Source organism: Oncorhynchus mykiss, chromosome 2 (assembly GCF_057628025.1).
Source record: "Oncorhynchus mykiss isolate SJ-2025 chromosome 2, ASM5762802v1, whole genome shotgun sequence".
Taxonomy (NCBI): Eukaryota; Metazoa; Chordata; class Actinopteri; order Salmoniformes; family Salmonidae; genus Oncorhynchus; species Oncorhynchus mykiss.
Genome location: NC_143023.1, coordinates 9,251,481 through 9,276,005, shown reverse-complemented (window position 1 = coordinate 9,276,005; position 24,525 = coordinate 9,251,481). Strand labels below are relative to the sequence as shown.

General features: G+C 52.7%; 4 protein-coding genes across 4 annotated transcripts; all 4 read right to left on the bottom strand.

The window, feature by feature from the left end:
- Positions 1-969: 969 nt before the first annotated feature.
- Positions 970-3,827, bottom strand: LOC110517477 (uncharacterized). The gene is made up of 5 exons (XM_090214797.1): positions 3,767-3,827; positions 3,527-3,592; positions 3,306-3,389; positions 3,065-3,170; positions 970-2,593 (listed from the first exon to the last, which is right to left on the bottom strand). The coding sequence occupies exons 1-5, from the start codon at positions 3,825-3,827 to the stop codon at positions 1,051-1,053; spliced, it is 1,860 nt and encodes a 619-aa protein (XP_090070923.1). The 3' UTR covers positions 970-1,050.
- Positions 3,828-8,331: 4,504 nt separating this feature from the next.
- LOC149984826 (uncharacterized) lies at positions 8,332-10,760 on the bottom strand. The gene is made up of 4 exons (XM_090187525.1): positions 10,661-10,760; positions 10,421-10,486; positions 10,200-10,283; positions 8,332-10,064 (listed from the first exon to the last, which is right to left on the bottom strand). The coding sequence occupies exons 1-4, from the start codon at positions 10,758-10,760 to the stop codon at positions 8,413-8,415; spliced, it is 1,902 nt and encodes a 633-aa protein (XP_090043651.1). The 3' UTR covers positions 8,332-8,412.
- A 3,412-nt stretch (positions 10,761-14,172) lies between these two features.
- On the bottom strand, positions 14,173-18,610 carry LOC149984825 (uncharacterized). The gene is made up of 6 exons (XM_090187517.1): positions 18,535-18,610; positions 18,295-18,360; positions 18,074-18,157; positions 17,528-17,938; positions 15,227-16,249; positions 14,173-15,097 (listed from the first exon to the last, which is right to left on the bottom strand). The coding sequence occupies exons 1-6, from the start codon at positions 18,593-18,595 to the stop codon at positions 14,862-14,864; spliced, it is 1,881 nt and encodes a 626-aa protein (XP_090043643.1). The 5' UTR covers positions 18,596-18,610; the 3' UTR covers positions 14,173-14,861.
- A 4,034-nt stretch (positions 18,611-22,644) lies between these two features.
- On the bottom strand, positions 22,645-24,458 carry LOC118936264 (uncharacterized; the record flags this gene model as incomplete). The annotated part of the gene is made up of 1 exon (XM_090185887.1): positions 22,645-24,458. A coding segment is annotated over one exon (1,728 nt), but the record flags the coding sequence as incomplete, so codon positions are not given.
- Between the last annotated feature and the right edge of the window lie 67 nt (positions 24,459-24,525).

Genomic DNA, 24,525 nt, shown 5'->3' with positions numbered 1-24,525 from the left:
TTAGCTTCGGCTGTTGGAGGTCCTGACGAACCATGTCCAGATAAAGCGTCCGGAGTATGAGGATTCTGTGTTATGCACTATAGCCCGTTACCATATGTGATTTAATATTATCTGCTGTTGGCTTGTGTGGATGTATGTATGTGTTATGCAACATAGCTGACTTGAACCATTGTTCAGTTTCAGGGCCATGGGCCTTTCTCATGATGGAAAAATACAGAACTGTGCAATGAGTTGGGGGGGGGGGCACATTCAGAACAGTCTTTTGTTAGATAACAGGAGCCAGGTGCCTGATAACTGCATATTCTACACAGCTACAACGACTGACCGCTGAAGCGCTTAAGGGGCTGGGACCAGCCTCTGCGCCAACAATCAACGATAGGCTGGGTGAGTCTAAACCACGCCCAGTCTACTCTGACAGGCCGGCTCGGAAGCAGGAACTGTCAGAGTATATTAAATATCTTTGTCAGGAACAAGTCAGTTCTGTTTTGCCCTGCGAGGTGGGACAGAGCCCATATATACGAAAATTGCATTTACCACTTATTGCTTAGCTAATAAAAGCCTCATTGTGATATTTATCCTGATACCAGATTCGAATTGACGCAAACCTGACACGAGGGGAAAAACCAAAAATATAAACGGTAATTAAAAAGTAAAAACCGTAAAGTTGTCATGTAGCAAAGTAGGCAACAAAACACCGCAACACGTAAACAAGTCTGCAAGTTGTGACCGGAAATGGCGTCAAAATGCTGTTGAGGTATCATGTGATGCTACTAGCATAAATGGACCAACACTGAGCACATGTAGCTTAAGGCAATTGGTCATTTAAAACACATGGGTCTGAGTAATATTGCTGGCGCATGGATATAATGCAAAATAAATGTTGCCATCACCCCAGTTACTCAAGTCAGGTTATACACCTCAACTCCAAGTAGGAACCACCAAAACAATACAGAGGACACAAGTATTACAGTTAATGTTTAATTGAGCCAAAACAAGCAAATGCAGTTACACACTGGACTAGAGTACCCATGAACTCTTGCATGTCCCACGTCAGATATCCATGGCGTCGTCGCCGGACGGGCCGGTCGCAGCTTCAGAGGTGGCGTCGTCGCCAGACGGGCCGGTCGCAGCTTCAGAGGTGGCGTCGTCGCCAGACGGGCCGGTCGCAGCTTCAGAGGTGGCGTCGTCGCCAGACGGGCCGGTCGCAGCTTCAGAGGTGGCGTCGTCGCCAGACGGGCCGGTCGCAGCTTCAGAGGTGGCGTCGTCGCCAGACGGGCCGGTCGCAGCTTCAGAGGTGGCGTCGTCGCCAGACGGGCCGGTCGCAGCTTCAGAGGTGGCGGCGCCGCCAGACGGGCCGGTCGCAGCTTCAGAGGTGGCGTCGTCGCCAGACGGGCCGGTCGCAGCTTCAGAGGTGGCGTCGTCGCCAGACGGGCCGGTCGCAGCTTCAGAGGTGGCGTCGTCGCCAGACGGGCCGGTCGCAGCTTCAGAGGTGGCGTCGTCGCCAGACGGGCCGGTCGCAGCTTCAGAGGTGGCGTCGTCGCCAGACGGGCCGGTCGCAGCTTCAGAGGTGGCGTCGTCGCCAGACGGGCCGGTCGCAGCTTCAGAGGTGGCGTCGTCGCCAGACGGGCCGGTCGCAGCTTCAGAGGTGGCGTCGTCGCCAGACGGGCCGGTCGCAGCTTCAGAGGTGGCGTCGTCGCCAGACGGGCCGGTCGCAGCTTCAGAGGTGGCGTCGTCGCCAGACGGGCCGGTCGCAGCTTCAGAGGTGGCGTCGTCGCCAGACGGGCCGGTCGCAGCTTCAGAGGTGGCGTCGTCGCCAGACGGGCCGGTCGCAGCTTCAGAGGTGGCGTCGTCGCCAGACGGGCCGGTCGCAGCTTCAGAGGTGGCGTCGTCGCCAGACGGGCCGGTCGCAGCTTCAGAGGTGGCGTCGTCGCCAGACGGGCCGGTCGCAGCTTCAGAGGTGGCGTCGTCGCCAGACGGGCCGGTCGCAGCTTCAGAGGTGGCGTCGTCGCCAGACGGGCCGGTCGCAGCTTCAGAGGTGGCGTCGTCGCCAGACGGGCCGGTCGCAGCTTCAGAGGTGGCGTCGTCGCCAGACGGGCCGGTCGCAGCTTCAGAGGTGGCGTCGTCGCCAGACGGGCCGGTCGCAGCTTCAGAGGTGGCGTCGTCGCCAGACGGGCCGGTCGCAGCTTCAGAGGTGGCGTCGTCGCCAGACGGGCCGGTCGCAGCTTCAGAGGTGGCGTCGTCGCCAGACGGGCCGGTCGCAGCTTCAGAGGTGGCGTCGTCGCCAGACGGGCCGGTCGCAGCTTCAGAGGTGGCGTCGTCGCCAGACGGGCCGGTCGCAGCTTCAGAGGTGGCGTCGTCGCCAGACGGGCCGGTCGCAGCTTCAGAGGTGGCGTCGTCGCCAGACGGGCCGGTCGCAGCTTCAGAGGTGGCGTCGTCGCCAGACGGGCCGGTCGCAGCTTCAGAGGTGGCGTCGTCGCCAGACGGGCCGGTCGCAGCTTCAGAGGTGGCGTCGTCGCCAGACGGGCCGGTCGCAGCTTCAGAGGTGGCGTCGTCGCCAGACGGGCCGGTCGCAGCTTCAGAGGTGGCGTCGTCGCCAGACGGGCCGGTCGCAGCTTCAGAGGTGGCGTCGTCGCCAGACGGGCCGGTCGCAGCTTCAGAGGTGGCGGCGTCGCCAGACGGGCCGGTCGCAGCTTCAGAGGTGGCGGCGTCGCCAGACGGGCCGGTCGCAGCTTCAGAGGTGGCGGCGTCGCCAGACGGGCCGGTCGCAGCTTCAGAGGTGGCGGCGTCGCCAGACGGGCCGGTCGCAGCTCCAGAGGTGGCGGCGTCGCCAGACGGGCCGGTCGCAGCTCCAGAGGTGGCGGCGTCGCCAGACGGGCCGGTCGCAGCTCCAGAGGTGGCGGCGTCGCCAGACGGGCCGGTCGCAGCTCCAGAGGTGGCGTCGTCGCCAGACGGGCCGGTCGCAGCTTCAGAGGTGGCGGCGTCGCCAGACGGGCCGGTCGCAGCTTCAGAGGTGGCGGCGTCGCCAGACGGGCCGGTCGCAGCTTCAGAGGTGGCGGCGTCGTCCGAGGACATGCGCCTCAGCTTCTCCTCAGAGGACAGGGCATCATTTGCCGGAGAGCTACCATGGTTTGGAGAAGCTTGGGATTCTACTTCATTGGTCTCTAAATACTCTTGAGAAAAAACAAAAGGAACAGTTGGGTATTCTACAGCAACACATCTGTACTACACGGTCTAGGCCAAATTGCTAATCGAATTTTGAGCAACATGAACCCAACAGTTTTCAAAGTACATGTTTCAGGCCGTACCTTCTCTGGCTTGTTTAGCGTCAGACCCTATGGATCGGAGCAAGGCCAGGGCATGCACAATGGAGACGTCATTTGATGACAGCTCTGAAAAATGTAGGTTAAGGTTTGACAACATTATTTAGACTGAGTTACTCTATGCTGTTGAATGAGTGTCAAACACAGCAGCACCATAGACAGTGACAAAGAACATAGCTAGAAGGGTTGCGGAAAGAAACACTTACCTCCAAGTCTCCTCTGCAGAGAGACTTGATCTTGCTTCTGGGACTTTCCAACAGGGTAACAAGAAACTGAGGAGAAAGTGTTGACAGAAGTTGAGTTCACACAAAATAGCTACATATATTAATAGCAGTGAAGAATAAAAGATGACCAACGCGGAAGATACAGACAGTCAAATATTAATACCCAACTTATAAAGTTAAGCATATTTACCAAACAAATCCCTTAAACATCAGTGAACCAACCTTTGACAACCCCCACAGTCATCACAACGAGCAGCAATTCTCTCACACCTCCCATGATCATGAAAATAGTCTGTGTTATCAACAGGTAATGTCTTCCCATGGCCTGTATGAGGCTTATATAGGCCACTAATGACCTTAGTTTACCTGACAAACATGGCTTAACGATCAATTAACAAGCTTGATTGAGTTGTTACGTTCAGATAGAAATAGACCATGTAGAACATATGTTGATTCTTATCAAGTTGGTGGGCAGGCAATCTTTTCTACTCCATATATTGCATTTATATCTGTAATGATTAACCCTAATGGTCTCAGATCAGCAGTAGAAAGAAGTATTCCTAATTATTTTAGGTGTAATCTTCAAAGATATTAGGGGGAAATAAACACTGTACCCAAATCCACGTTTTACAATGCTCCTGGGAAATGGGTAGGCCTCCACCTATAGTCCTTCACAGTTTTACAGCTGTGATATATTTATTTATTTACATAGATCACATACATAAATAAATATGTTAGCTGTAGGTAGCGTTGAGATAAAATTCCCATATTCTATTGCTACTAACATAAATCCTAATATATCATGTTTTCCTCATTTGCTCTGTAGGAGGTTCGTCATATGAAGGACATTCAAGTGGATGTGACCCCTAACCTGCAATAGGGGCTCAGTGAGGTGACAGACATCCTGTAATGGATCGCCAGCTAGTGTCTGAGGACCTGGAGAAGGCTGTGTCTACAGCTGTGGGGCAGGACAAGCATGGTAACCTAACCTCACTGTATGAAGGATTTTATTGTTATGGATAGTCATCTTCAAAGATATTAGGGGGAAATAAACACTGTACCCAAATCCACGTTTTACGTTTTTCAGACAGTGAGAGAGAAGAGGGAGGGATAGGGGGAAGCACAACAGGCCCACACTCATCCTCTCGTACCACCAGGTTCCCTTCCAGCAGATACTGGACTTCAGAGGAACTTCTGCTGCTATACCCCATCTTTACCTTTACCCACAAAGGTCCTAAACGGTAGAAAGTGTCCGGCCAACAGACAGACGCACACCTTATGACGGCAATAACCTGTAGTCCAAGGGGATAGTAGCACTTCACTGAGAGCAAAACAGACAGGGACCAAAAGATGTGGAAGAAGCAATTAGGAGGCCTGCGTCTTGTGACCGTAGCGTACGTGTAGGTATGTACGGCAGGACCAAATCAGAGAGATAGGTACGAGCAAGCCCATGTAATGCTTTGTAGGTTAGCAGTAAAACCTTGAAATCAGCCCTTGCCTTGACAGGAAGCCAGTGTAGGGAGGCTAGCACTGGAGTAATATGATATATTTTTGGGGTTCTAGTCAGGATTCTAGCAGCCGAATTTAGCACTAACTGAAGTTTATTTAGTGCTTTATCCGGGTAGCCGGAAAGTAAGAGCATTGCAGTAGTCTAACCTAGAAGTGACAAAAGCATGGATACATTTTTCTGCATCATTTTTGGACAGAAAGTTTGATTTTTGCAATGTTACGTAGATGGAAAAAAGCTGTCCTTGAAACAGTCTTGATATGTTCTTCAAAAGAGAGATCAGGGTCCAGAGTAACGCCGAGGGCCTTCACAGTTTTATTTGAGACGACTGTACAGCCATTAAGATTAATTGTCAGATTCAACAGAAGATCTCTTTGTTTCTTGGGACCTAGAACAAGCATCTCTGTTTTGTCCGAGTTTAAAAGTAGAACGTTTGCAGCCATCCACTTCCTTATGTCTGAAACACATGCTTCTAGCGAGGGCAATTTTGGGGCTTCACCATGTTTCATTGAAATGTTCAGCTGTGTGTCATCCGCATAGCAGTGAAAGTTAACATTATGTTTTCGAATGACATCCCCAAGAGGTAAAATATATAGTGAAAATCAATAGTGGTCCTAAAACGGAACCTTGAGGAACATCGAAATTTACAGTTGATTTGTCAGAGGACAAACCATTCACAGAGACTGTAACAGTTTTCTTCTATCTCCTCCTCTGACGAGGAAGGCAGAGGCTGCGCAACAGCCTTTTCTAAACATTTTGAGAGGAATGGAAGATTCGATATAGGCCGATAGTTTTTTATATTTTCTGGGTCAAGGTTTGGCTTTTTCAAGAGAGGCTTTATTACTGCCACTTTTAGTGAGTTTGGTACACATCCGGTGGATAGAGAGCCGTTTATTATGTTCAACATAGGAGGGCCAAGCACAGGAAACAGCTCTTTCAGTAGTTTAGTTGGAATAGGGTCCAGTATGGAGCTTGAAGGTTTAGAGGCCATGATTATTTTCATCATTGTGTCAAGGGATATAGTACTAAAACACTTGAGTGTCTCTCTTGATCCTAGGTCCTGGCAGAGTTGTGCAGACTCAGGACAACTGAGCTTTGAAGGAATACGCAGATTTAAAGAGGAGTCCGTAATTTACTTTGTAATAATCATCTTTTCCTCAAAGAAGTTCATGAATTTATTACTGCTGAGGTGAAAGCCATCCTCTCTTGGGGAATGCTGCTTTTTAGTTAGCTTTGCGACAGTATCAAAAACGAATTTCGGATTGTTCTTATTTTCCTCAATTAAGTTGGAAAAATAGGATGATCGAGCAGCAGCAAGGGCTCTTCGATACTGCACGGTACTGTCTTTCCAAGCTAGTCGGAAGACTTCCAGTTTGGTGTGGCGCCATTTCCGTTCCAATTTTCTGGAAGCTTGCTTCAGAGCTCGGGTATTTTCTGTATACCAGGGAGCTAGTTTCTTATGAGAAATGTTTTTAGTTTTTAGGGGTGCAACTGCATCTAGGGTATTGCGCAAGGTTAAATTGAGTTCCTCAGTTAGGTGGTTAACTGATTTTTGTCCTCTGGCGTCCTTGGGTAGACAGAGGGAGTCTGGAAGGACATCAAGGAATCTTTGTGTTGTCTGTGAATTTATAGCACGACTTTTGATGTTCCTTGGTTGGGGTCTGAGCAGATTATTTGTTGCAATTGCAAACGTAATAAAATGGTGGTCCGATAGTCCAGGATTATGAGGGAAAACATTAAGATCCACAACATTTATTCCATGGGACAAAACTAGGTCCAGAGTATGACTGTGACAGTGAGTAGGTCCAGAGACATGTCGGCTGATTATTCGTTTTAAGTCTAATACTGCGGGTAATGGAGTCGCCAATGACTAGAGTTTTCAATTTGTCAGAGCTAATGGTGGGAAGCTTCGGCGTCTCTGACCCCGTAACGGGAGGAGTAGAGACAAGAGAAGGCTCGGCCTTTGACTCCGACTCGCTGCTTAATGGGGAAAACCGGTTGAAGTTTGTCGGCTGAATGAGCGACACCGGTTGAGCATTCCTACAGCATTTCTCTCCAGAAACCGTGAGAAAGTTGTCCGGCTGCGGGGACCGTGCGAGGGGATTTATACTAACGTTACTATCTGTACTTACTGGTGGCACAGACGCTGTTTCATCCTTTCCTACACTGAAATTACCCTTGCCTAACGATTGCGTCTGAAGCTGGGCTTGTAGCACAGCTATCCTCACCGTAAGGCGATCGTTCTCCTGTATGAGTACAGCGACTGCAATTAGAAGGCATCATGTTAATGTTACTACTTAGCTTCGGCTGTTGGAGGTCCTGACGAACCATGTCCAGATAAAGCGTCCGGAGTATGAGGATTCTGTGTTATGCACTATAGCCCGTTACCATATGTGATTTAATATTATCTGCTGTTGGCTTGTGTGGATGTATGTATGTGTTATGCAACATAGCTGACTTGAACCATTGTTCAGTTTCAGGGCCATGGGCCTTTCTCATGATGGAAAAATACAGAACTGTGCAATGAGTTGGGGGGGGGGGGGCACATTCAGAACAGTCTTTTGTTAGATAACAGGAGCCAGGTGCCTGATAACTGCATATTCTACACAGCTACAACGACTGACCGCTGAAGCGCTTAAGGGGCTGGGACCAGCCTCTGCGCCAACAATCAACGATAGGCTGGGTGAGTCTAAACCACGCCCAGTCTACTCTGACAGGCCGGCTCGGAAGCAGGAACTGTCAGAGTATATTAAATATCTTTGTCAGGAACAAGTCAGTTCTGTTTTGCCCTGCGAGGTGGGACAGAGCCCATATATACGAAAATTGCATTTACCACTTATTGCTTAGCTAATAAAAGCCTCATTGTGATATTTATCCTGATACCAGATTCGAATTGACGCAACCCTGACACGAGTGAAAAAATTGAGGGAAAAACCAAAAATATCAACGGTAATTAAAAAGTAAAAACCGTAAAGTTGTCATGTAGCAAAGTAGGCAACAAAACACCGCAACACGTAAACAAGTCTGCAAGTTGTGACCGGAAATGGCGTCAAAATGCTGTTGAGGTATCATGTGATGCTACTAGCATAAATGGACCAACACTGAGCACATGTAGCTTAAGTCAATTGGTAATTTAAAACACAGGTGTCTGAGTAATATTGCTGGCGCATGGATATAATGCAAAATAAATGTTGCCATCACCCCAGTTACTCAAGTCAGGTCATACACCTCAACTCCAAGTAGGAACCACCAAAACAATACAGAGGACACAAGTATTACAGTTAATGTTTAATTGAGCCAAAACAAGCAAATGCAGTTACACACTGGACTAGAGTACCCATGAACTCTTGCATGTCCCACGTCAGATATCCATGGCGTCGTCGCCGGACGGGCCGGTCGCAGCTTCAGAGGTGGCGTCGTCGCCAGACGGGCCGGTCGCAGCTTCAGAGGTGGCGTCGTCGCCAGACGGGCCGGTCGCAGCTTCAGAGGTGGCGTCGTCGCCAGACGGGCCGGTCGCAGCTTCAGAGGTGGCGTCGTCGCCAGACGGGCCGGTCGCAGCTTCAGAGGTGGCGTCGTCGCCAGACGGGCCGGTCGCAGCTTCAGAGGTGGCGTCGTCGCCAGACGGGCCGGTCGCAGCTTCAGAGGTGGCGTCGTCGCCAGACGGGCCGGTCGCAGCTTCAGAGGTGGCGTCGTCGCCAGACGGGCCGGTCGCAGCTTCAGAGGTGGCGTCGTCGCCAGACGGGCCGGTCGCAGCTTCAGAGGTGGCGTCGTCGCCAGACGGGCCGGTCGCAGCTTCAGAGGTGGCGTCGTCGCCAGACGGGCCGGTCGCAGCTTCAGAGGTGGCGTCGTCGCCAGACGGGCCGGTCGCAGCTTCAGAGGTGGCGTCGTCGCCAGACGGGCCGGTCGCAGCTTCAGAGGTGGCGTCGTCGCCAGACGGGCCGGTCGCAGCTTCAGAGGTGGCGTCGTCGCCAGACGGGCCGGTCGCAGCTTCAGAGGTGGCGTCGTCGCCAGACGGGCCGGTCGCAGCTTCAGAGGTGGCGTCGTCGCCAGACGGGCCGGTCGCAGCTTCAGAGGTGGCGTCGTCGCCAGACGGGCCGGTCGCAGCTTCAGAGGTGGCGTCGTCGCCAGACGGGCCGGTCGCAGCTTCAGAGGTGGCGTCGTCGCCAGACGGGCCGGTCGCAGCTTCAGAGGTGGCGTCGTCGCCAGACGGGCCGGTCGCAGCTTCAGAGGTGGCGTCGTCGCCAGACGGGCCGGTCGCAGCTTCAGAGGTGGCGTCGTCGCCAGACGGGCCGGTCGCAGCTTCAGAGGTGGCGTCGTCGCCAGACGGGCCGGTCGCAGCTTCAGAGGTGGCGTCGTCGCCAGACGGGCCGGTCGCAGCTTCAGAGGTGGCGTCGTCGCCAGACGGGCCGGTCGCAGCTTCAGAGGTGGCGTCGTCGCCAGACGGGCCGGTCGCAGCTTCAGAGGTGGCGTCGTCGCCAGACGGGCCGGTCGCAGCTTCAGAGGTGGCGTCGTCGCCAGACGGGCCGGTCGCAGCTTCAGAGGTGGCGTCGTCGCCAGACGGGCCGGTCGCAGCTTCAGAGGTGGCGTCGTCGCCAGACGGGCCGGTCGCAGCTTCAGAGGTGGCGTCGTCGCCAGACGGGCCGGTCGCAGCTTCAGAGGTGGCGTCGTCGCCAGACGGGCCGGTCGCAGCTTCAGAGGTGGCGTCGTCGCCAGACGGGCCGGTCGCAGCTTCAGAGGTGGCGTCGTCGCCAGACGGGCCGGTCGCAGCTTCAGAGGTGGCGTCGTCGCCAGACGGGCCGGTCGCAGCTTCAGAGGTGGCGTCGTCGCCAGACGGGCCGGTCGCAGCTTCAGAGGTGGCGTCGTCGCCAGACGGGCCGGTCGCAGCTTCAGAGGTGGCGTCGTCGTCCGAGGACATGCGCCTCAGCTTCTCCTCAGAGGACAGGGCATCATTTGCCGGAGAGCTACCATGGTTTGGAGAAGCTTGGGATTCTACTTCATTGGTCTCTAAATACTCTTGAGAAAAAACAAAAGGAACAGTTGGGTATTCTACAGCAACACATCTGTACTACACGGTCTAGGCCAAATTGCTAATCGAATTTTGAGCAACATGAACCCAACAGTTTTCAAAGTACATGTTTCAGGCCGTACCTTCTCTGGCTTGTTTAGCGTCAGACCCTATGGATCGGAGCAAGGCCAGGGCATGCACAATGGAGACGTCATTTGATGACAGCTCTGAAAAATGTAGGTTAAGGTTTGACAACATTATTTAGACTGAGTTACTCTATGCTGTTGAATGAGTGTCAAACACAGCAGCACCATAGACAGTGACAAAGAACATAGCTAGAAGGGTTGCGGAAAGAAACACTTACCTCCAAGTCTCCTCTGCAGAGAGACTTGATCTTGCTTCTGGGACTTTCCAACAGGGTAACAAGAAACTGAGGAGAAAGTGTTGACAGAAGTTGAGTTCACACAAAATAGCTACATATATTAATAGCAGTGAAGAATAAAAGATGACCAACGCGGAAGATACAGACAGTCAAATATTAATACCCAACTTATAAAGTTAAGCATATTTACCAAACAAATCCCTTAAACATTAGTGAACCAACCTTTGACAACCCCCACAGTCATCACAACGAGCAGCAATTCTCTCACACCTCCCATGATCATGAAAATAGTCTGTGTTATCAACAGGTAATGTCTTCCCATGGCCTGTATGAGGCTTATATAGGCCACTAATGACCTTAGTTTACCTGACAAACATGGCTTAACGATCAATTAACAAGCTTGATTGAGTTGTTACGTTCAGATAGAAATAGACCATGTAGAACATATGTTGATTCTTATCAAGTTGGTGGGCAGGCAATCTTTTCTACTCCATATATTGCATTTATATCTGTAATGATTAACCCTAATGGTCTCAGATCAGCAGTAGAAAGAAGTATTCCTAATTATTTTAGGTGTAATCTTCAAAGATATTAGGGGGAAATAAACACTGTACCCAAATCCACGTTTTACGTTTTTCAGACAGTGAGAGAGAAGAGGGAGGGATAGGGGGAAGCACAACAGGCCCACACTCATCCTCTCGTACCACCAGGTTCCCTTCCAGCAGATACTGGACTTCAGAGGAACTTCTGCTGCTATACCCCATCTTTACCTTTACCCACAAAGGTCCTAAACGGTAGAAAGTGTCCGGCCAACAGACAGACGCACACCTTATGACGGCAATAACCTGTAGTCCAAGGGGATAGTAGCACTTCACTGAGAGCAAAACAGACAGGGACCAAAAGATGTGGAAGAAGCAATTAGGAGGCCTGCGTCTTGTGACCGTAGCGTACGTGTAGGTATGTACGGCAGGACCAAATCAGAGAGATAGGTACGAGCAAGCCCATGTAATGCTTTGTAGGTTAGCAGTAAAACCTTGAAATCAGCCCTTGCCTTGACAGGAAGCCAGTGTAGGGAGGCTAGCACTGGAGTAATATGATATATTTTTGGGGTTCTAGTCAGGATTCTAGCAGCCGTATTTAGCACTAACTGAAGTTTATTTAGTGCTTTATCCGGGTAGCCGGAAAGTAAGAGCATTGCAGTAGTCTAACCTAGAAGTGACAAAAGCATGGATACATTTTTCTGCATCATTTTTGGACAGAAAGTTAGATTTTTGCAATGTTACGTAGATGGAAAAAAGCTGTCCTTGAAACAGTCTTGATATGTTCTTCAAAAGAGAGATCAGGGTCCAGAGTAACGCCGAGGGCCTTCACAGTTTTATTTGAGACGACTGTACAGCCATTAAGATTAATTGTCAGATTCAACAGAAGATCTCTTTGTTTCTTGGGACCTAGAACAAGCATCTCTGTTTTGTCCGAGTTTAAAAGTAGAACGTTTGCAGCCATCCACTTCCTTATGTCTGAAACACATGCTTCTAGCGAGGGCAATTTTGGGGCTTCACCATGTTTCATTGAAATGTTCAGCTGTGTGTCATCCGCATAGCAGTGAAAGTTAACATTATGTTTTCGAATGACATCCCCAAGAGGTAAAATATATAGTGAAAATCAATAGTGGTCCTAAAACGGAACCTTGAGGAACATCGAAATTTACAGTTGATTTGTCAGAGGACAAACCATTCACAGAGACTGTAACAGTTTTCTTCTATCTCCTCCTCTGACGAGGAAGGCAGAGGCTGCGCAACAGCCTTTTCTAAACATTTTGAGAGGAATGGAAGATTCGATATAGGCCGATAGTTTTTTATATTTTCTGGGTCAAGGTTTGGCTTTTTCAAGAGAGGCTTTATTACTGCCACTTTTAGTGAGTTTGGTACACATCCGGTGGATAGAGAGCCGTTTATTATGTTCAACATAGGAGGGCCAAGCACAGGAAACAGCTCTTTCAGTAGTTTAGTTGGAATAGGGTCCAGTATGGAGCTTGAAGGTTTAGAGGCCATGATTATTTTCATCATTGTGTCAAGGGATATAGTACTAAAACACTTGAGTGTCTCTCTTGATCCTAGGTCCTGGCAGAGTTGTGCAGACTCAGGACAACTGAGCTTTGAAGGAATACGCAGATTTAAAGAGGAGTCCGTAATTTACTTTGTAATAATCATCTTTTCCTCAAAGAAGTTCATGAATTTATTACTGCTGAAGTGAAAGCCATCCTCTCTTGGGGAATGCTGCTTTTTAGTTAGCTTTGCGACAGTATCAAAAACGAATTTCGGATTGTTCTTATTTTCCTCAATTAAGTTGGAAAAATAGGATGATCGAGCAGCAGCAAGGGCTCTTCGATACTGCACGGTACTGTCTTTCCAAGCTAGTCGGAAGACTTCCAGTTTGGTGTGGCGCCATTTCCGTTCCAATTTTCTGGAAGCTTGCTTCAGAGCTCGGGTATTTTCTGTATACCAGGGAGCTAGTTTCTTATGAGAAATGTTTTTAGTTTTTAGGGGTGCAACTGCATCTAGGGTATTGCGCAAGGTTAAATTGAGTTCCTCAGTTAGGTGGTTAACTGATTTTTGTCCTCTGGCGTCCTTGGGTAGACAGAGGGAGTCTGGAAGGACATCAAGGAATCTTTGTGTTGTCTGTGAATTTATAGCACGACTTTTGATGTTCCTTGGTTGGGGTCTGAGCAGATTATTTGTTGCAATTGCAAACGTAATAAAATGGTGGTCCGATAGTCCAGGATTATGAGGGAAAACATTAAGATCCACAACATTTATTCCATGGGACAAAACTAGGTCCAGAGTATGACTGTGACAGTGAGTAGGTCCAGAGACATGTCGGCTGATTATTCGTTTTAAGTCTAATACTGCGGGTAATGGAGTCGCCAATGACTAGAGTTTTCAATTTGTCAGAGCTAATGGTGGGAAGCTTCGGCGTCTCTGACCCCGTAACGGGAGGAGTAGAGACAAGAGAAGGCTCGGCCTTTGACTCCGACTCGCTGCTTAATGGGGAAAACCGGTTGAAGTTTGTCGGCTGAATGAGCGACACCGGTTGAGCATTCCTACAGCATTTCTCTCCAGAAACCGTGAGAAAGTTGTCCGGCTGCGGGGACCGTGCGAGGGGATTTATACTAACGTTACTATCTGTACTTACTGGTGGCACAGACGCTGTTTCATCCTTTCCTACACTGAAATTACCCTTGCCTAACGATTGCGTCTGAAGCTGGGCTTGTAGCACAGCTATCCTCACCGTAAGGCGATCGTTCTCCTGTATGAGTACAGCGACTGCAATTAGAAGGCATCATGTTAATGTTACTACTTAGCTTCGGCTGTTGGAGGTCCTGACGAACCATGTCCAGATAAAGCGTCCGCAGTATGAGGATTCTGTGTTATGCACTATAGCCCGTTACCATATGTGATTTAATATTATCTGCTGTTGGCTTGTGTGGATGTATGTATGTGTTATGCAACATAGCTGACTTGAACCATTGTTCAGTTTCAGGGCCATGGGCCTTTCTCATGATGGAAAAATACAGAACTGTGCAATGAGTTGGGGGGGGGGGGCACATTCAGAACAGTCTTTTGTTAGATAACAGGAGCCAGGTGCCTGATAACTGCATATTCTACACAGCTACAACGACTGACCGCTGAAGCGCTTAAGGGGCTGGGACCAGCCTCTGCGCCAACAATCAACGATAGGCTGGGTGAGTCTAAACCACGCCCAGTCTACTCTGACAGGCCGGCTCGGAAGCAGGAACTACTGTCAGAGTATATTAAATATCTTTGTCAGGAACAAGTCAGTTCTGTTTTGCCCTGCGAGGTGGGACAGAGCCCATATATACGAAAATTGCATTTACCACTTATTGCTTAGCTAATAAAAGCCTCATTGTGATATTTATCCTGATACCAGATTCGAATTGACGCAACCCTGACACGAGTGAAAAAATTGAGGGAAAAACCAAAAATATAAACGGTAATTAAAAAGTAAAAACCGTAAAGTTGTCAGGTAGCAAAGTAGGCAACAAAACACCGCAACACGTAAACAAGTCTGCAAGTTGTGACCGGAAATGGCGTCAAAATGCTGTTGAGGTATCATGTGATGCTACTAGCATAAATGGACCAACACTGAGCACATGTAGCTTAAGTCAATTGGTAATTTAAAACACAGGGGTCTGAGTAATATTGCTGGCGCATGGATATAATGCAAAATAAATGTTGCCATCACCCCAGTTACTCAAGTCAGGTCATACACCTCAACTCCAAGTAGGAACCACCAAAACAATACAGAGGACACAAGTATTACAGTTAATGTTTAATTGAGCCAAAACAAGCAAATGCAGTTACACACTGGACTAGAGTACCCATGAACTCTTGCATGTCCCACGTCAGATATCCATGGCGTCGTCGCCGGACGGGCCGGTCGCAGCTTCAGAGGTGGCGTCGTCGCCAGACGGGCCGGTCGCAGCTTCAGAGGTGGCGTCGTCGCCAGACGGGCCGGTCGCAGCTTCAGAGGTGGCGTCGTCGCCAGACGGGCCGGTCGCAGCTTCAGAGGTGGCGTCGTCGCCAGACGGGCCGGTCGCAGCTTCAGAGGTGGCGTCGTCGCCAGACGGGCCGGTCGCAGCTTCAGAGGTGGCGTCGGGGCCGGTCGCAGCTTCAGAGGTGGCGTCGTCGCCAGACGGGCCGGTCGCAGCTTCAGAGGTGGCGTCGGGGCCGGTCGCAGCTTCAGAGGTGGCGTCGTCGCCAGACGGGCCGGTCGCAGCTTCAGAGGTGGCGTCGTCGCCAGACGGGCCGGTCGCAGCTTCAGAGGTGGCGTCGTCGCCAGACGGGCCGGTCGCAGCTTCAGAGGTGGCGTCGTCGCCAGACGGGCCGGTCGCAGCTTCAGAGGTGGCGTCGTCGCCAGACGGGCCGGTCGCAGCTTCAGAGGTGGCGTCGTCGCCAGACGGGCCGGTCGCAGCTTCAGAGGTGGCGTCGTCGCCAGACGGGCCGGTCGCAGCTTCAGAGGTGGCGTCGTCGCCAGACGGGCCGGTCGCAGCTTCAGAGGTGGCGTCGTCGCCAGACGGGCCGGTCGCAGCTTCAGAGGTGGCGTCGTCGCCAGACGGGCCGGTCGCAGCTTCAGAGGTGGCGTCGTCGCCAGACGGGCCGGTCGCAGCTTCAGAGGTGGCGTCGTCGCCAGACGGGCCGGTCGCAGCTTCAGAGGTGGCGTCGTCGCCAGACGGGCCGGTCGCAGCTTCAGAGGTGGCGTCGTCGCCAGACGGGCCGGTCGCAGCTTCAGAGGTGGCGTCGTCGCCAGACGGGCCGGTCGCAGCTTCAGAGGTGGCGTCGTCGCCAGACGGGCCGGTCGCAGCTTCAGAGGTGGCGTCGTCGCCAGACGGGCCGGTCGCAGCTTCAGAGGTGGCGTCGTCGCCAGACGGGCCGGTCGCAGCTTCAGAGGTGGCGTCGTCGCCAGACGGGCCGGTCGCAGCTTCAGAGGTGGCGTCGTCGCCAGACGGGCCGGTCGCAGCTTCAGAGGTGGCGTCGTCGCCAGACGGGCCGGTCGCAGCTTCAGAGGTGGCGTCGTCGCCAGACGGGCCGGTCGCAGCTTCAGAGGTGGCGTCGTCGCCAGACGGGCCGGTCGCAGCTTCAGAGGTGGCGTCGTCGCCAGACGGGCCGGTCGCAGCTTCAGAGGTGGCGTCGTCGCCAGACGGGCCGGTCGCAGCTTCAGAGGTGGCGTCGTCGCCAGACGGGCCGGTCGCAGCTTCAGAGGTGGCGTCGTCGCCAGACGGGCCGGTCGCAGCTTCAGAGGTGGCGGCGTCGCCAGACGGGCCGGTCGCAGCTTCAGAGGTGGCGGCGTCGCCAGACGGGCCGGTCGCAGCTTCAGAGGTGGCGGCGTCGCCAGACGGGCCGGTCGCAGCTTCAGAGGTGGCGGCGTCGCCAGACGGGCCGGTCGCAGCTTCAGAGGTGGCGGCGTCGCCAGACGGGCCGGTCGCAGCTTCAGAGGTGGCGGCGTCGCCAGACGGGCCGGTCGCAGCTTCAGAGGTGGCGGCGTCGCCAGACGGGCCGGTCGCAGCTTCAGAGGTGGCGGCGTCGCCAGACGGGCCGGTCGCAGCTTCAGAGGTGGCGGCGTCGCCAGACGGGCCGGTCGCAGCTTCAGAGGTGGCGGCGTCGCCAGACGGGCCGGTCGCAGCTTCAGAGGTGGCGGCGTCGCCAGACGGGCCGGTCGCAGCTTCAGAGGTGGCGGCGTCGCCAGACGGGCCGGTCGCAGCTTCAGAGGTGGCGGCGTCGCCAGACGGGCCGGTCGCAGCTTCAGAGGTGGCGGCGTCGCCAGACGGGCCGGTCGCAGCTTCAGAGGTGGCGGCGTCGCCAGACGGGCCGGTCGCAGCTTCAGAGGTGGCGGCGTCGCCAGACGGGCCGGTCGCAGCTTCAGAGGTGGCGGCGTCGCCAGACGGGCCGGTCGCAGCTTCAGAGGTGGCGGCGTCGCCAGACGGGCCGGTCGCAGCTTCAGAGGTGGCGGCGTCGCCAGACGGGCCGGTCGCAGCTTCAGAGGTGGCGGCGTCGCCAGACGGGCCGGTCGCAGCTTCAGAGGTGGCGGCGTCGCCAGACGGGCCGGTCGCAGCTTCAGAGGTGGCGGCGTCGCCAGACGGGCCGGTCGCAGCTTCAGAGGTGGCGGCGTCGCCAGACGGGCCGGTCGCAGCTTCAGAGGTGGCGGCGTCGCCAGACGGGCCGGTCGCAGCTTCAGAGGTGGCGGCGTCGCCAGACGGGCCGGTCGCAGCTTCAGAGGTGGCGGCGTCGCCAGACGGGCCGGTCGCAGCTTCAGAGGTGGCGGCGTCGCCAGACGGGCCGGTCGCAGCTTCAGAGGTGGCGGCGTCGCCAGACGGGCCGGTCGCAGCTTCAGAGGTGGCGGCGTCGCCAGACGGGCCGGTCGCAGCTTCAGAGGTGGCGGCGTCGCCAGACGGGCCGGTCGCAGCTTCAGAGGTGGCGGCGTCGCCAGACGGGCCGGTCGCAGCTTCAGAGGTGGCGGCGTCGCCAGACGGGCCGGTCGCAGCTTCAGAGGTGGCGGCGTCGCCAGACGGGCCGGTCGCAGCTTCAGAGGTGGCGTCGTCGCCAGACGGGCCGGTCGCAGCTTCAGAGGTGGCGTCGTCGCCAGACGGGCCGGTCGCAGCTTCAGAGGTGGCGTCGTCGCCAGACGGGCCGGTCGCAGCTTCAGAGGTGGCGGCGTCGCCAGACGGGCCGGTCGCAGCTTCAGAGGTGGCGTCGTCGCCAGACGGGCCGGTCGCAGCTTCAGAGGTGGCGTCGTCGCCAGACGGGCCGGTCGCAGCTTCAGAGGTGGCGTCGTCGCCAGACGGGCCGGTCGCAGCTTCAGAGGTGGCGGCGTCGTCCGAGGACATGCGCCTCAGCTTCTCCTCAGAGGACAGGGCATCATTTGCCGGAGAGCTACCATGGTTTGGAGAAGCTTGGGATTCTACTTCATTGGTCTCTAAATACTCTTGAGAAAAAACAAAAGGAACAGTTGGGTATTCTACAGCAACACATCTGTTCTACACGGTCTAGGCCAAATTGCTAATCGAATTTTGAGCAACATGAACCCTACAGTTTTCAAAGTATATGTTTCAGGCCGTACCTTCTCTGGCTTGTTTAGCGTCAGACCCTATGGATCGGAGCAAGGCCAGGGCATGCACAATGGAGACGTCATTTGATGACAGCTCTGAAAAATGTAGGTTAAGGTTTGACAACATTATTTAGACTGAGTTACTCTATGCTGTTGAATGAGTGTCAAACACAGCAGCACCATAGACAGTGACAAAGAACATAGCTAGAAGGGTTGCGGAAAGAAACACTTACCTCCAAGTCTCCTCTGCAGAGAGACTTGATCTTGCTTCTGGGACTTTCCAACAGGGTAACAAGAAACTGAGGAGAAAGTGTTGACAGAAGTTGAGTTCACACAAAATAGCTACATATATTAATAGCAGTGAAGAATAAAAGATGACCAACGCGGAAGATACAGACAGTCAAATATTAATACCCAACTTATAAAGTTAAGCATATTTACCAAACAAATCCCTTAAACATTAGTGAACCAACCTTTGACAACCCCCACAGTCATCACAACGAGCAGCAATTCTCTCACACCTCCCATGATCATGAAAATAGTCTGTGTTATCAACAGGTAATGTCTTCCCATGGCCTGTATGAGGCTTATATAGGCCACTAATGACCTTAGTTTACCTGACAAACATGGCTTAACGATCAATTAACAAGCTTGATTGAGTTGTTACGTTCAGATAGAAATAGACCATGTAGAACATATGTTGATTCTTATCAAGTTGGTGGGCAGGCAATCTTTTCTACTCCATATATTGCATTTATATCTGTAATGATTAACCCTAATGGTCTCAGATCAGCAGTAGAAAGAAGTATTCCTAATTATTTTAGGTGTAATCTTCAAAGATATTAGGGGGAAATAAACACTGTACCCAAATCCACGTTTTACGTTTTTCAGACAGTGAGAGAGAAGAGGGAGGGATAGGGGGAAGCACAACAGGCCCACACTCATCCTCTCGTACCACCAGGTTCCCTTCCAGCAGATACTGGACTTCAGAGGAACTTCTGCTGCTATACCCCATCTTTACCTTTACCCACAAAGGTCCTAAACGGTAGAAAGTGTCCGGCCAACAGACAGACGCACACCTTATGACGGCAATAACCTGTAGTCCAAGGGGATAGTAGCACTTCACTGAGAGCAAAACAGACAGGGACCAAAAGATGTGGAAGAAGCAATTAGGAGGCCTGCGTCTTGTGACCGTAGCGTACGTGTAGGTATGTACGGCAGGACCAAATCAGAGAGATAGGTACGAGCAAGCCCATGTAATGCTTTGTAGGTTAGCAGTAAAACCTTGAAATCAGCCCTTGCCTTGACAGGAAGCCAGTGTAGGGAGGCTAGCACTGGAGTAATATGATATATTTTTGGGGTTCTAGTCAGGATTCTAGCAGCCGTATTTAGCACTAACTGAAGTTTATTTAGTGCTTTATCCGGGTAGCCGGAAAGTAAGAGCATTGCAGTAGTCTAACCTAGAAGTGACAAAAGCATGGATACATTTTTCTGCATCATTTTTGGACAGAAAGTTTGATTTTTGCAATGTTACGTAGATGGAAAAAAGCTGTCCTTGAAACAGTCTTGATATGTTCTTCAAAAGAGAGATCAGGGTCCAGAGTAACGCCGAGGGCCTTCACAGTTTTATTTGAGACGACTGTACAGCCATTAAGATTAATTGTCAGATTCAACAGAAGATCTCTTTGTTTCTTGGGACCTAGAACAAGCATCTCTGTTTTGTCCGAGTTTAAAAGTAGAACGTTTGCAGCCATCCACTTCCTTATGTCTGAAACACATGCTTCTAGCGAGGGCAATTTTGGGGCTTCACCATGTTTCATTGAAATGTTCAGCTGTGTGTCATCCGCATAGCAGTGAAAGTTAACATTATGTTTTCGAATGACATCCCCAAGAGGTAAAATATATAGTGAAAATCAATAGTGGTCCTAAAACGGAACCTTGAGGAACATCGAAATTTACAGTTGATTTGTCAGAGGACAAATCATTCACAGAGACTGTAACAGTTTTCTTCTATCTCCTCCTCTGACGAGGAAGGCAGAGGCTGCGCAACAGCCTTTTCTAAACATTTTGAGAGGAATGGAAGATTCGATATAGGCCGATAGTTTTTTATATTTTCTGGGTCAAGGTTTGGCTTTTTCAAGAGAGGCTTTATTACTGCCACTTTTAGTGAGTTTGGTACACATCCGGTGGATAGAGAGCCGTTTATTATGTTCAACATAGGAGGGCCAAGCACAGGAAACAGCTCTTTCAGTAGTTTAGTTGGAATAGGGTCCAGTATGGAGCTTGAAGGTTTAGAGGCCATGATTATTTTCATCATTGTGTCAAGGGATATAGTACTAAAACACTTGAGTGTCTCTCTTGATCCTAGGTCCTGGCAGAGTTGTGCAGACTCAGGACAACTGAGCTTTGAAGGAATACGCAGATTTAAAGAGGAGTCCGTAATTTACTTTGTAATAATCATCTTTTCCTCAAAGAAGTTCATGAATTTATTACTGCTGAGGTGAAAGCCATCCTCTCTTGGGGAATGCTGCTTTTTAGTTAGCTTTGCGACAGTATCAAAAACGAATTTCGGATTGTTCTTATTTTCCTCAATTAAGTTGGAAAAATAGGATGATCGAGCAGCAGCAAGGGCTCTTCGATACTGCACGGTACTGTCTTTCCAAGCTAGTCGGAAGACTTCCAGTTTGGTGTGGCGCCATTTCCGTTCCAATTTTCTGGAAGCTTGCTTCAGAGCTCGGGTATTTTCTGTATACCAGGGAGCTAGTTTCTTATGAGAAATGTTTTTAGTTTTTAGGGGTGCAACTGCATCTAGGGTATTGCGCAAGGTTAAATTGAGTTCCTCAGTTAGGTGGTTAACTGATTTTTGTCCTCTGGCGTCCTTGGGTAGACAGAGGGAGTCTGGAAGGACATCAAGGAATCTTTGTGTTGTCTGTGAATTTATAGCACGACTTTTGATGTTCCTTGGTTGGGGTCTGAGCAGATTATTTGTTGCAATTGCAAACGTAATAAAATGGTGGTCCGATAGTCCAGGATTATGAGGGAAAACATTAAGATCCACAACATTTATTCCATGGGACAAAACTAGGTCCAGAGTATGACTGTGACAGTGAGTAGGTCCAGAGACATGTCGGCTGATTATTCGTTTTAAGTCTAATACTGCGGGTAATGGAGTCGCCAATGACTAGAGTTTTCAATTTGTCAGAGCTAATGGTGGGAAGCTTCGGCGTCTCTGACCCCGTAACGGGAGGAGTAGAGACAAGAGAAGGCTCGGCCTTTGACTCCGACTCGCTGCTTAATGGGGAAAACCGGTTGAAGTTTGTCGGCTGAATGAGCGACACCGGTTGAGCATTCCTACAGCATTTCTCTCCAGAAACCGTGAGAAAGTTGTCCGGCTGCGGGGACCGTGCGAGGGGATTTATACTAACGTTACTATCTGTACTTACTGGTGGCACAGACGCTGTTTCATCCTTTCCTACACTGAAATTACCCTTGCCTAACGATTGCGTCTGAAGCTGGGCTTGTAGCACAGCTATCCTCACCGTAAGGCGATCGTTCTCCTGTATGAGTACAGCGACTGCAATTAGAAGGCATCATGTTAATGTTACTACTTAGCTTCGGCTGTTGGAGGTCCTGACGAACCATGTCCAGATAAAGCGTCCGGAGTATGAGGATTCTGTGTTATGCACTATAGCCCGTTACCATATGTGATTTAATATTATCTGCTGTTGGCTTGTGTGGATGTATGTATGTGTTATGCAACATAGCTGACTTGAACCATTGTTCAGTTTCAGGGCCATGGGCCTTTCTCATGATGGAAAAATACAGAACTGTGCAATGAGTTGGGGGGGGGCACATTCAGAACAGTCTTTTGTTAGATAACAGGAGCCAGGTGCCTGATAACTGCATATTCTACACAGCTACAACGACTGACCGCTGAAGCGCTTAAGGGGCTGGGACCAGCCTCTGCGCCAACAATTAACGATAGGCTGGGTGAGTCTAAACCACGCCCAGTCTACTCTGACAGGCCGGCTCGGAAGCAGGAACTACTGTGAGTATATTAAATATCTTTGTCAGGAACAAGTCAGTTCTGTTTTGCCCTGCGAGGTGGGACAGAGCCCATATATACGAAAATTGCATTTACCACTTATTGCTTAGCTAATAAAAGCCTCATTGTGATATTTATCCTGATACCAGATTCGAATTGACGCAACCCTGACACGAGTGAAAAAATTGAGGGAAAAACCAAAAATATAAACGGTAATTAAAAAGTAAAAACCGTAAAGTTGTCAGGTAGCAAAGTAGGCAACAAAACACCGCAACACGTAAACAAGTCTGCAAGTTGTGACCGGAAATGGCGTCAAAATGCTGTTGAGGTATCATGTGATGCTACTAGCATAAATGGACCAACACTGAGCACATGTAGCTTAAGTCAATTGGTAATTTAAAACACAGGGGTCTGAGTAATATTGCTGGCGCATGGATATAATGCAAAATAAATGTTGCCATCACCCCAGTTACTCAAGTCAGGTCATACACCTCAACTCCAAGTAGGAACCACCAAAACAATACAGAGGACACAAGTATTACAGTTAATGTTTAATTGAGCCAAAACAAGCAAATGCAGTTACACACTGGACTAGAGTACCCATGAACTCTTGCATGTCCCACGTCAGATATCCATGGCGTCGTCGCCGGACGGGCCGGTCGCAGCTTCAGAGGTGGCGTCGTCGCCAGACGGGCCGGCCGCAGCTTCAGAGGTGGCGTCGTCGCCAGACGGGCCGGTCGCAGCTTCAGAGGTGGCGTCGTCGCCAGACGGGCCGGCCGCAGCCTCAGAGGTGGCGTCGTCGCCAGACGGGCCGGCCGCAGCCTCAGAGGTGGCGTCGTCGCCAGACGGGCCGGCCGCAGCCTCAGAGGTGGCGTCGTCGCCAGACGGGCCGGCCGCAGCTTCAGAGGTGGCGTCGTCGCCAGACGGGCCGGCCGCAGCTTCAGAGGTGGCGTCGTCGCCAGACGGGCCGGCCGCAGCTTCAGAGGTGGCGTCGTCGCCAGACGGGCCGGCCGCAGCTTCAGAGGTGGCGTCGTCGCCAGACGGGCCGGCCGCAGCTTCAGAGGTGGCGTCGTCGCCAGACGGGCCGGCCGCAGCTTCAGAGGTGGCGTCGTCGCCAGACGGGCCGGTCGCAGCTTCAGAGGTGGCGTCGTCGCCAGACGGGCCGGTCGCAGCTTCAGAGGTGGCGTCGTCGCCAGACGGGCCGGTCGCAGCTTCAGAGGTGGCGTCGTCGCCAGACGGGCCGGCCGCAGCTTCAGAGGTGGCGTCGTCGCCAGACGGGCCGGCCGCAGCCTCAGAGGTGGCGTCGTCGCCAGACGGGCCGGCCGCAGCCTCAGAGGTGGCGTCGTCGCCAGACGGGCCGGCCGCAGCCTCAGAGGTGGCGTCGTCGCCAGACGGGCCGGCCGCAGCCTCAGAGGTGGCGTCGTCGCCAGACGGGCCGGCCGCAGCCTCAGAGGTGGCGTCGTCGCCAGACGGGCCGGCCGCAGCCTCAGAGGTGGCGTCGTCGCCAGACGGGCCGGCCGCAGCTTCAGAGGTGGCGTCGTCGCCAGACGGGCCGGCCGCAGCTTCAGAGGTGGCGTCGTCGCCAGACGGGCCGGCCGCAGCTTCAGAGGTGGCGTCGTCGCCAGACGGGCCGGTCGCAGCTTCAGAGGTGGCGTCGTCGCCAGACGGGCCGGTCGCAGCTTCAGAGGTGGCGTCGTCGCCAGACGGGCCGGTCGCAGCTTCAGAGGTGGCGTCGTCGCCAGACGGGCCGGTCGCAGCTTCAGAGGTGGCGTCGTCGCCAGACGGGCCGGTCGCAGCTTCAGAGGTGGCGTCGTCGCCAGACGGGCCGGTCGCAGCTTCAGAGGTGGCGTCGTCGCCAGACGGGCCGGTCGCAGCTTCAGAGGTGGCGTCGTCGCCAGACGGGCCGGTCGCAGCTTCAGAGGTGGCGTCGTCGCCAGACGGGCCGGTCGCAGCTTCAGAGGTGGCGTCGTCGCCAGACGGGCCGGTCGCAGCTTCAGAGGTGGCGTCGTCGCCAGACGGGCCGGTCGCAGCTTCAGAGGTGGCGTCGTCGCCAGACGGGCCGGTCGCAGCTTCAGAGGTGGCGTCGTCGCCAGACGGGCCGGTCGCAGCTTCAGAGGTGGCGTCGTCGCCAGACGGGCCGGTCGCAGCTTCAGAGGTGGCGTCGTCGCCAGACGGGCCGGTCGCAGCTTCAGAGGTGGCGGCGTCGTCCGAGGACATGCGCCTCAGCTTCTCCTCAGAGGACAGGGCATCATTTGCCGGAGAGCTACCATGGTTTGGAGAAGCTTGGGATTCTACTTCATTGGTCTCTAAATACTCTTGAGAAAAAACAAAAGGAACAGTTGGGTATTCTACAGCAACACATCTGTTCTACACGGTCTAGGCCAAATTGCTAATCGAATTTTGAGCAACATGAACCCTA